Source organism: Heptranchias perlo, chromosome 30 (genome assembly GCF_035084215.1).
Source record: "Heptranchias perlo isolate sHepPer1 chromosome 30, sHepPer1.hap1, whole genome shotgun sequence".
Classification (NCBI taxonomy): Eukaryota; Metazoa; Chordata; class Chondrichthyes; order Hexanchiformes; family Hexanchidae; genus Heptranchias; species Heptranchias perlo.
Genome location: NC_090354.1, coordinates 10,870,638 through 10,883,024, shown reverse-complemented (window position 1 = coordinate 10,883,024; position 12,387 = coordinate 10,870,638). Strand labels below are relative to the sequence as shown.

Genomic DNA, 12,387 nt, shown 5'->3' with positions numbered 1-12,387 from the left:
TCGATTTCCCCTCCCATTCCACTGCTCCAATAACCTGGGGAAGCAGATCGCCGCCTCCCTACTTGTGTTATGGGTGGCTGGCAAACTTCCAAGGTTGGCTCGCTACTAGTTGATTGTGTAGTTATGGTGGCTGGCTGACTTCTAGTGACTGCTCATTGGTTGTGAATAGGTAGCTTCTAAATGCTGCTTGCTGGTGGTGCTTGGTTGCTTGTGTGGTTGGCTACGGTCGGCTGGCTGGTTGCAAGTTTATAGGTTGGCAAGCCTTCCTGTTCTGTTTGACTCAGCTACTCACTGGATAAATTCACTGAGCCAACAATGAGCCTGTTTTATATGTTTTAATTGGATTTTAGTATCCATGTTATAAAATTGCATTACATTTAACATTTTCCATCACACTGTTTTATTATTGACTGTTCAGAAGGGTTGAGACTTCCAAAAAGAAAACTCTCCATGTGTTAAATTTGCCACTACACTACTGGGAGGGTGAGGGGGTGAAAAATGTGGCTGTGTATCACAGTGACAACTGTCGAAACAATTAGATTTGGATGGCACAAAGTGCTTCACATCCAATGAATTCTTGTTGGACGTGTAGTTACTGTTATGTATGCAGCTAAACTGCACACATCAAAGTCCCACAAATAGCAAATGAGATGAGCAAACACTTTAAAAAAAAACAAATGCTGGAATTCTGGAAAAAAATTAGATGTATTTGGAAACACACGACACGTATATCAGCATCTGTGGAGAAAGTGGATCTTCTCTCCACAGATACCAATTGCCTGCTGTGAATTTCCAGCTGCTTCTGAACAACTAGTCAATCTGTTTTCATGACATAAGAAGAACTCTCTACTTCTCTATCAAATAGTCTCATGGAATCCTTTAAATCCACCTGAAAAGGCTCCAACTCTAACACTCCCTCAGTACTGCCTGGAGTGTCAGCCTGGATATTATACCCAAATCCTGGAATGGGGCTTGAACCCACAACCTTCTGACTCTGAGGTGGAAGTGCACCTCACTGAGCCAAGCTGACAATTATAAATTGGGAGGAAGGAATGAGGCAAATTATTACCTTTTTAACCATAGTCCATTAGATTGCAAGAAGAAAACCATTTGTAAAAAGATCTTATTTTAGCAGTGTGAAAAATGATAGAAATTTCCAGCACTTTCTGTTTTTATTTAGATTTCCAATTTTCATGGTTTTTCTTCATATCAGATACCAAATGCAGACATCTTAAAATATTGCTGTCTCATTTTGAACAACCCTGTCCCTGGAGTAGGTTAAATTTCAGCCAAAGCACCAATCAGTTTACTTTGTTTGTTATATACTGAGTTCTGGTATTGTGAAAAGCCACATCGTTATTGCTGCTGTTGCTAAGCTACAAGTTTATATAATATGAGTAGGAGGGTGTTCTTTCATTGAGGTTCTCTTATGCACTGCTAAAGTGAGAACTGTTTGAACATTTCTTTGTAAACTAATAGTCTTCCCACTTCTCCAACTCGAGTTCAATTCTTAAACAATTTGCCTCATTCTCTCCTCTCCTCCTCTCTGTCGTTATTGAAATAACAATTGCAGCAACAAGGAAGTTCTGCAGTACTTTCACTGAGAGGGTTTGTTCTGAAACAGGTCCTAATGATTCAAGAACTGCATCTGGCAGACTGCACTCCTGATAGCCCTACAGGATTTTACAGCACTCAAAAAAAGATTGAAGTGAGATAAAATATTCTTATCACGTTATTATTTGCAGCCCCTGTGGACTATGGGTTGTTTTGTAAATTCCGTGTTCAATCACATTTGTTAGAAATAGACCAGTTCTTCACATATTCACAGTGTCCCCTGGGTGTTTGGAGTCTGTAGACTCTAGAAACAGTAAATTGATTCACAAAAAATTCTATTTGCTATTTACAGTCAAAAAGGAGCTTAGTGGAGCTGAAAGAAATCAACTTTAGTAGAAAACAAATACAATGTTAAACTGATCTGTTTAGACAGACAACTTAAAAGGTTCAAACTTGCAAAAGTAAGAACAGTAGTGATAAAAGCAAATTACCAACCCAAGTTAATTACTTCAAACATCTAAATCCTTCTTTTAAAATGATGATTTTGAAAGGTTTAAAACCGCGAACATGTGCCTTCAATTTTATTGTTGTCCTCTCTGGATTGATCCATTGTCAACCCCTGAAATAGCAAATGTAGTGCCAATTGGCAAGAAGTTTTGGTGCTGTTGCATCCATTAAGAAGTAGGTTTAAAAACTATCCAAACTCATTTAATGTAACACCCTTACATCTAGACGGGAGAGGACCCTTTCATCCCAGCAGTCTGGGCTGGATTCAAAACCAGGTTCCCAAGGTGAAGGGACACTGGTGTAATCCAAATACCCAGTGTTTCTGAAGAAGTTTTAAAGGTATAAGTTTTCAAACCAATAAAACATTTGCAGTTTATTGATCTAGTTTGTGTTGACAAAATGAAAATGTATTTTTATAAATTCAGAGCACAGTAAGCAGAAAATATGTTTGTGCAGTCTGGAAAAACAAAGTGTTAGGAAACTGGAGATAATTATCTTAAGGTCAAATGTTCATGATTACGTAGGCCGAAGGATGGTAATTAATGTTAGATTTGGGGAAGAAAAATTAAAGGTATCATTAGGAGTGACTCTCCTTAGTATGTCTTTACAAAGAAACATATGGGAATTGTCAGAAGAATAAGAAATCAAATTAAAGCTCCATTTTCTAGGTAAGTTTCAAATCTCCTTCCTATGGTCTTCCATCCTATACCCCACTAGACAGACGAGCTCTCAGGCTTTGACAATGGTTATTTTGTAACTGGCCTTTGATAGGTACATCATAATGCCTCGTGGCTTTGCTTTACACCCCTTCGCTGTGAGGAAGAGCCGGGTTTCCACTCCTTTAACAGCAAGACTGAGACTGGAGTTTCACCACATGGGGAGATCACTTCTCCTAGGACTCGTGTTGGTGCTCCAAAGATCTGCTCCATTGTGCTGCTTAATCTCAGTAATTTTGACCAAACGATAAGTAAAATTTTGAATTTTGATTGAACTCAAATAGAAAATATAGATATGGATTTTTAAAAAGTCATATCCCCTTCTCCACTCCTTCAATACCTATTGAGTAGAAATGATTGTAATATATTTTGATTGCTTTCCCCAATTCGCATCCACCATAAAGATTTGGATATAACATGAGTTGATGTTTAAGGTACATAAATATTGTCTGTACTATTTCCCATTCCAGGCAAGGGGGACCTGATTGGTGCAGATCTTTCAACCAAGGGTCGGGTGATTAAAACAAATGCTGATGTCAAAGCATTAACTTATTGTGACCTGCAATACATCAGCCTGAGAGGCCTATATGAGGTACTGGAGCTCTATCCTGAATATTCAAGCAAATTCCTGGCAGACATCCACCGTGACCTGACCTTCAACCTTGAAGAAGGACATGAAGCATTGGTAAGAGCAGACCTCTAAAAATATTTGACTTTTAGAAATGGCCTGTAGTTTGCTCCACACTTACGCCCAGAAACGCGCGTAATTTGGGTGCAATCTAATTACGTGGCTTAAAAGATTGCAGAATTTTAGGCGTGAGTTACGCACTTAACTACAATATGTCCAAGTCTCCTCGATCTTTTACAGTCATTCATTAAACTCTGCATCTGAACTAATCTCCGCCCACAAACTGACCATGTCCGCAACTGTCAAATTTGAGTATCTTCCAATTGCACTTGTTCGAGGGCTCCCTTCACATTGCGACCAGATTTTCAGGCACAATGGGAAGCAGTCATTTTTCTGGTGTTTAATTGAAATTTTTTGAGTGTCTTTTCTTATCCTCACTGAGACCTATTCCATATTTTCTGTTTCTTTGAATGCATTTTATGGCAAAATATAAGTTACATTAAAATTTGAAAATCTTCCCCGTTTGTAGATTTCTAAATATGCTGAGCCTGATGTGCGGGAATGATGGGTGAATGAGTTGAAACTTAACTTAAAGAAGAATTATGTGGTGTGGGTTTGGTGTTTCCTTGGGCCCTGATTGTTTATGCTGATTTCCACCCATTTATACACATTTTACATTTGGACGTATTCTAATGAGATTGGGAGGAAACTAAACTGTAACAGAAGGACAAAGGAACAAGGTAAAAACTAGTAAAAGGTAAATTTAGGACCGAAATCAGGAAGTTCTTTTTCATACAAAAAGTGATCAACAAACACAATGGACTTCTGCATAGGGTAGTGGAGGCAAACATTCTGGAACCATTGGAGGCTGTGATGGGAACTAAAGGATATTTCTGAGTGGATGAGCTAAAATAGGCCTAATGGCTTTCCTTAACTGTATCTGTCTTGTGTTCTTGTGCAACTGCACATCAATCTCAGTAAATTGCCCATTAAGCCCTGAGAGGCCACCTTATTTGCGGTGTGCGTATCAGGGATTTTTGTCCAGTAATTAGTGAATCATCCAGTCAATTTAATGCCATAAAAGCTACTAATTAAAAACAAGATTAGAAAAGAAATCTGATGATCAATGAACAAGAAAATGAAGTTTTCACCTTCTCTATGTGGATTGGATCATCAGAGTTACACAGCATTGTGTTAAAGTCACTTAATCTGGTGTTCAATCTGCAAGCAATCTTCATCACATCATCTCACTAAAACTTCCCTTTACTGTATATTGGCTATTTTACTAAAAACTTGTCAATTCTTGCTGAAAGCTATCCTAATCTGACATGCTGGATTACCATGAAAATACATGGGTATTGAGTATATATTTGGATTTGGGGATTAACTCCAACTGCAGAATTCAGTGTGAGGAATCACTAAACTACATGCAATCTGGATTCTACGTCCTTTTAAGTCTCATTTTTATGCAGGTTTTTGCCAAATTTCTAAGTGATGTCACCTCATGGCCATTTTTATTTTTTCAATAGGTGGGAGGGGGGCAGGCGAACTGGGATTCAGTTGTATGATAAATGCAAATTCCAGCCGTTCCTGACTGATGTTAAAGAAGAAGAGCACGATCAGTAACAAAGAGAGGTAACACTGTCTGAGGTCAAATAAATGACAACCATTCTTAATAAGTCGATAAATCATGAAGACATCCATGTCTGCAGCAATGTCTGGTTTGTGGCAATTGATTCTGCTGTAAAATTTGGCCACTGGTTTTATTCTTATTAACTCCCTTCCCATCTTATGTATAAAAAATAGCATATTAATCAACTGATCATGGGAAAGCCACAAGGAAACCATGGGAAACTTACTAGTAATTTTTTTTTTTTAAGTTTTGTGTCTGTAAGATTGAAGGATCTTTGCTGTCTGCTTAGTCCACGCTGACCAATCATATTGCAAAAACCACAAACAGAAAGCAGCCATAAGTTATCAGTATGGGGACTGGTAGCAATGCACTTGTAAGACTTGACCAGCAGTAGCAGAGGATGAGTTTTGGGACCTCGATCCAAGTGGTAGCAGCAGGAAGTCAGCGAGCGGAAGCAGCAGGGGCTAAGTGTCCAAACCCTTGGGTCATCATGAACAGTGGGAACTCCATGACTAACTGTGAGCAACATCACAGGTGACCTAAAAATAAATATAAAAGAGAAGAGTATTACAGCACTGAATCACTTTATAAAGGACTCCCATCACTTCTTGCAGCCACAATGCACCTCCCCTTTAAGAGGTGCAGGCTGTCTCTTCACACTGGCAAAATGTAAGTACCTCATTGCTGCATTAAATATCATTGGGCTGGATGCTAAAGTGACCACCCGATGGTTTTTCCTGACATCCACCAGCATTTTCCTTGGCACCCTGTATAGACACAAATCACTGGTCTGAGACATCACTAATTACATATGTAGAAAAGTGCCCTCTGCTTTTCCCCTACAATGTCCATCTTCAGAAGAGGAACCCTATTTCACCAATGTGAATCTTAACTATTTCCCACACCAATCCTCCTCATGATCTTGCTGATTGAGATTCACGGTTTGTTATCAGTTTGTGACGTACTATTTGTATTGTGAACGCATGCCCATGAGAAACCGAGTTAGGTTGCCTGATGCTATTTCACATAGTACCATCATCTGGGCCTCATTCAAACTCAGTTTCAGTTTGCAGAAGGGAAATGTTTGGGAGCAGGAGGGATTTATGTTCATCTAACTGGATCGTAAATTCCCTCTTTCCGTCTCTGGCGGTGAAACTCTCTATTTTAGGGGTTAATATGGCTGGATACTGGGGGAGGAACAATTAAAGCATTAGAATAAAGGCAGAGTTGATAACCGTCTTTCACATTAAACCCATTTTTTCCGCTATCAGAAAAGATCTAGCTTGAAAGGTTATCGCATTAAGAGACTTGCACAAATCCCTTTTAGGACATGTGTTTCTGTGGACTTCTGTTGAGAGCCGTATGTTTATAGATGCATCACACTGTGTCCTACTTACCTAAGTCAACAGCAGAAATCAGATTCAGAACATATCACATGGGACACTATTTTTATTAAGGAAGCATCTCATGGGTAAACTAATCTAGAGAACATTCCAGAAAATTGTGCTTTAACATTTGTTATCATGACAAGGACTGAAGGCTGGGTGCACACAGGATAGAAGGTTGGTGGGAGGGTGATGTGCTCATCACAAAGCTTTCACTGCTTGTAAAAAATCTGTTTTAAAAACTAATCCAGCTGTATTTATTAGAATGTAAAAGCAATTGCTGAGCTTAATCCACAAGATTATATCCTCGTTGCTAGGATAGAATAAAAGTTATGGTTTTATTATTAGAAGGCTCAGAGGTTCTATTATCCACACATCAGAAATTTGATTGTGAGTGTATATATATCTTTAGCACTTGCTTCTATGTAGTGCCTTTTACGACGCCTCAAAACGCTTTACAGCCATTGAAGTACTTTTGAATGATTACTAATCCATTGAAATATTGATAATTCTTGATTTATTTCCTGTTGCCACAATTTAGTGACACTGGTAATGCCTAAAGTATAATAGTAACACCTATTTCTATTATTTTTAATATTTTTAACAGTTAATACTGTAACACCTACTATTCAGACCTCCCACCAGTGGTGGCACTGTGGCATAAGTGATCCCGATCTGTCCACCATTTTTGTTCTGTTATAACAAACACAATTTTGAAAAAAATGCCCCATTTCCTCCAACTAACAGTGAGCAAAACCTTGGGAGATCACTCGCATCTACATAACATTCAACGCCCCTTGGATCTTACTCTGTCTTTTCCTGTACTGGACTTTACAATCTGATAAAAGTGCTAAGTTGCCTATAGAAAGGGCCACCTTGCCTTATGTGGTAACAGTCACACCAGAATTCATCAAGTACAGGCTGTACTATAGAACAAGCCTGGCAGCATGAGCCACGCAGAGTTGTGGACTTTTGTGTCACACTAACATAGAAATGCAGCCCCTTAGTTTCACACGGGTAAGCTCATAGGTACTGCAGCATAGAACATATAGGCAGATTCAAACTGACATCTCTATTCCAGCATTCACCCTCTGTTTCTCCGGAAACCAGAGATGCTACCAATACTTGTAAACTGAGTTGCATGCTGCCGCGAACAGCAGTAGTGATGCTACATGATGGTGACGATATAAATGTTTCAACATGATTTCAGCATTTAATATGGCTTTTCAACAATGGAATTGCAACTGGGCCCAATATAAGTTTATTTATACAAATTTGTTGCACAGCAATGGTACCTTGTGTAAATTTATAACTGTCTAAGTAGCAGATGATCACAAGCTTGCCAGATACTAATTCCTGCTACCGTGCACGACTGTACAAGCTTGCTACTCTCAAGGGTTCAGGATATTGGTAGGCTTGATGTGAGCAAGGTTGGTTGACAGTTTGGAGGATTAGGTGGAGAGATTGTTCTGTGCCAGATATTAGTAACACATGATTTTTTCTGGTAGGATTACATGTCCTCACCCAGTATCCTAATTCCTCTGGGCCGCCAGATACGCGCTAACGGCCTATTGGTTGTGGGAAGATTATGTTAATCAGACGCAGGATGGGGAAAATTGCCTCTGGTCATGACTTTCGTTTTTTAAAAATTGTGGTGATTAAATAGCAGCTGTTCTCATTATACAGTGCAATAAAATTAAAACATATATAAACATTTCTGAATTCCCTTGGAACAGCTGGTAAAGAGAAGGATTCGAGATGTTTAATTTCCTCTCTATGCCGTGGCTAATATGTTTGTGATAAATTCTTGCCTGTGCTATTTTAACACAGTTGTTAACGGAAATGAAACCCCAGATCTGTTTTACACTTTGCAGCAATGTTAACCCCTAAAATAGTGAATACATGAAATGCCTGAATATTGCGAGTGAGAAATTTTGATATGTGAATGAGTTACTTACTGTTAGTATTAGAAGGTATTTCTGACAGAAAGCATGGGGGGAGTTTTAACCCCCCACCCAACACAATGGGCGGGAGAGGGTCAGGAGTGGGGGTTAAATTGGTAACTATGAGAAACCCGAGCACAACCCGTCGCGAATGCACCTACTTCCGGTTAAACCGCAGTGGGTTTGGGTACGTCCAAGTAACCCACAATGGAGAGGCGGGTCCACGATTATAATTTTAAAATGAGGCTCCATTCCTCAGATTTTAGGAGCTGTTTGAATTTAACGGCTGCGGGCCAGGTTTCCCGTGGCTCAGGAAACCCGGCACCTACAGGGAGGCAGGAGATGCTGGCTCAAGCAGGCAAGTGCTGGTGGGCCAGGAGGAGCAAGAGCACTTTCCCCCGGCCCCTAAAGCAAATCTTCTGCTGCGATCTGCTGAACCCCCCCCCCACCCCCGATCCAACCGCGATCTTCTGGCCCCCTCCCTCCGCCGTGACCTTTCGGCCCACTCCCCCCCCCCCCCGAAATTCCGGCCCCCCGAACTTCCGGCCCCCTCCCCCCCCCCCCCCCCCGCGATCTTCCGGCCCCCCCCCGCGATCTTCCGGCCCCCTCCCCCCCCCCCCGCGATCTTCCGGCCCTCCCCACCCCCTGCGATCTTTCCAGCCCCACCCCCCGCGACCTTTCCCTCCCTCCTTGCTGCCGTGCTCCAATCCCCCACCCACCACCATGCCCCGATCTTTTCCGATTGCTGGGGACCGTCCCAATGGGTCCTAGTCTGCGACCCGCTACCGCTGGCTTTCCCACCCAGCAGCTGGTCAGCCTCTCAATCTGGCCCGATGGGCTGTATGGCCGTATGGCCTACTCTTGCTCCTATTTCTTATGTTCTTATGGCTGGCTGCCGGGTAGAAAATGGAGTAAAAATATGATAATGAGGTCCTGCCGTTAAATTCGGCAGGGCCTATGCGTTCCTGACATTTGCAAACACATAAATATTGGGGCCCACCACTCTGACCCTCCACATTAAACCCTATCAACTTCCCACAGCACAATATCCTCCCATATCCCCAGTAAAGGAAATAGCCAGGCATGCTGGCAGATGACCTTTCCAGCTATGAGGCTGCAGGTTGACAGGACAGTAACCCTGAGGTTGTGGCACAATATTATTAATCCGGTTCAAGACACTATTTCCTTTTTATAGACAGGCGATGGATTGATTTTAGTGCATTTCCTAGAAGAATGATATAGGCACGATGAATTGAATTGTGACCATTGTGACATTCCCATTTCCCACAGCAGCCAATCTAATGGAATATTGGAGTCAGACTGTTAGTTCGGCTGAACTGTGGACACATTTGGGCTTACCCCAGCAGGGCATGGGTTGAATCTGCTTAAGCTAATTTCAATTAACAGCTGGCATCAAAAGGAGGCTTTCCTCCCATCATTTTGGGCTGGACTTGAACCCATGTCTTGGGGGGTGAAAGTAGACATCTTTTAACCAGTTAAAATTGAGGGTTATGCTAATACACTTACTACCTTCCTGTTTGTCACAATATGCTTTGACTACATTTCCAGTGCCGGTTCAGATGCTTCGGTTATACTGTAGGTCTGATTGTTACTGCTCGATTCTCTGAATATAGATTCAGATATAAATCCCTCTTGTGGAGATGCTGATCTATTCTAGCTAACTGCACTATATTAATTGCATCTATTGTTTTCACAGGGAATCTCAAAGTTCTGCAAATCCCCAAGACTCGCCCAGGTATGGTGGCTATTTTATTCCGTGTGCAGTACGTTATTTACTGTGGTATAAACTAAGGATGGAGAAAGGAAAAAACTGAACTGGGAAATGAAGGGAATCGTTTGACAAACCCGATTAAAAATTCTGGGAAATCTCATGTTGTATTTATATTGGAGCTATCGGTCTGAGACTGGCAGTTCTAGTATTGGATCCAAGCAGGCAAGACCTCATTTGTACTGTCTGGCTTCAACTGCAGTTCCACCTGAGAGAATGCTCTCCGTACTCGTGGTTCCACATGTGCACAAAGCTCCCCTGCTTTCACAAAACACCTTAAACTCCAAATAGCTCTAAAACCTAGATATTATTACTAACGACTTAGATGACGGGATAGAAAGCCACATTTCCAAGTTTGCCGAAGACACAAAGATAGGCAGCATTGTAAGCAGTGTAGATGGAAGCATAAAATTACAGAGGGATATTAATAGATTAAGTGAATGGGCAAAACTGTGGCAAACGGATTTCAATGTAGGCAAGCTTGAGCTCATCCACTTTGGACCAAAAAAGGATTGATCAGAGTACTTTCTAAATGGTGAAAAGCTCGAAACAGTGGAGGTCCAAAGAGACTTAGGGGTCCATGTACATAGATCATTAAAATATCATGGATTGGTACAGAAAATAATCAAAAAGGCTGTTGGAATGCTGGCCTTTATATCCAGAGGACTAGAATACAAGGGGGTAGAAGTTATGCTACAGCTGTACAAGGCCCTTGTTAGTCCACACCTGGAGTACTGTGTTCAGTTCTGGGCACTGCACCTTAGGAGGGATATATTGGCCTTGGAGGGAGTGCAGCATAGATTTATTAGAATGATACCTGGATGCCAAGGGTTAAATTACGAAGAGAGATTACACAAACTAGGGTTGTAGTCCCTGGAATTTAGAAGATTAATGGATGATATGATCGAAGCTTTCAAAATATTAAGGGGAACTGACAGGGTAGATAGAGAGAAACTATTACCGCTGGTTGGGGAGTCTAGGACTAGGGGCCATAGTCTAAAAATTAGAGCCAGGACTCTCAGGAGTGAAGTTAGGAAACACTTCTACATGCAAAGGGTGGTAGAAATTTGGAAAACTCTTCCGCAAATGGCAGTTGATGCTAGCTCAATTATTAATTTTAATTCTGAGATTGATAGATTTTTGTTAACCAAAGGTATTAAGGGATAAGGGCTAAGGCAGGTGTATGGAGTTAGGTCACAGATCAGCCATGGTTACATTGAATGGCGGAACAGGCTCGAGGGGCTAAATGGCCTACTCCTGTTCCTATGTTCTATGTTTCTAGACTCCAGGGGACTCCCTGAACTCTTTGTACTCCTGATTTGACAGGACACTGGAGTTATAGTCCATACAGTGACAGACCATATGGGTACAAGACTGACTTCTCCAGGGGGTCTCAAACAGCCTCATTCCGGAGTCAGGTCAGGGGAACCGAGTCCAGAGTTGGCAGGATGTTGTAACTCAAAGTCCCTCACTCCGTCCCTCACTTCAGCATGCCAATGCCAACGGACAGAGGAGACTTTCATTTCATCAATCTGGGCTGGATTTGAACCCAAGTGTCAAGAAAGGACGGCAGGAGAATTATTGCATGGGGCTCTCATAATGTCTCGATTCAACTGTGGCAAAAGATCAGCGGAAACCCCGAATACGCAGTGTAAATGGCTGTTTATAGCCGTTTTCAGCCTGTTTCTCGGGGAGTTCCACTGATCACCTGCCAAAGTTAGGGCAGTAAATTGGGAGAACCTCCATAGAAGTTTCAGGTGAAGGTGCCGAACCCATTGTGCCCCACAGTTCCCGTGACCCCAATATATTTTTTATCAAGAGCACCTAAAAAGTATTTTAGTTGACTTCTGAAGAAAAGTATTTTTTTCCCCTCAGCCCAACCATCCAGAAAGCCTATACCTTTGTCATATATTCTGAAACCACCTGCTTTACACCTTGATGCCATACCACTCTTGTATTTCTTATCATAGAGAAATCAATTTTGCTATGACCACAGGCAGATGGAGATGAGTGATGTGCCCTGCAATATACCATTGGTTCAAATGGATATTCTGAGACTGCTAGGCTGACAAGAGTTAAATATGTCTTCAGAACACATTTAAAACAACACCTCAAATCTCACCCTCCAGCCCAGACCTCTGTAGATGTTTCATGTTTCTGAAAAGTGCACCATATTTCGCAGAAACGTGTTAAACTTGAAAAGGAACATTCTTACCTGTGAAAAAGGGAAAG

At 41.4% G+C, this 12,387-nt stretch overlaps 1 protein-coding gene across 1 annotated transcript in view; it reads left to right on the top strand.

Moving 5' to 3' along the window:
* Nucleotides 1–12,387, top strand: part of kcnh4b (potassium voltage-gated channel, subfamily H (eag-related), member 4b) — a 115,369-nt gene that overhangs the window by 80,301 nt on the left and 22,681 nt on the right. Inside the window, exons 11-12 of the mRNA XM_067969223.1 lie at nt 3,248–3,462; nt 10,084–10,122. Of these exons, the coding sequence (XP_067825324.1) occupies nt 3,248–3,462; nt 10,084–10,122 (254 nt within the window). The remainder of the gene's footprint in view (nt 1–3,247; nt 3,463–10,083; nt 10,123–12,387) is intronic.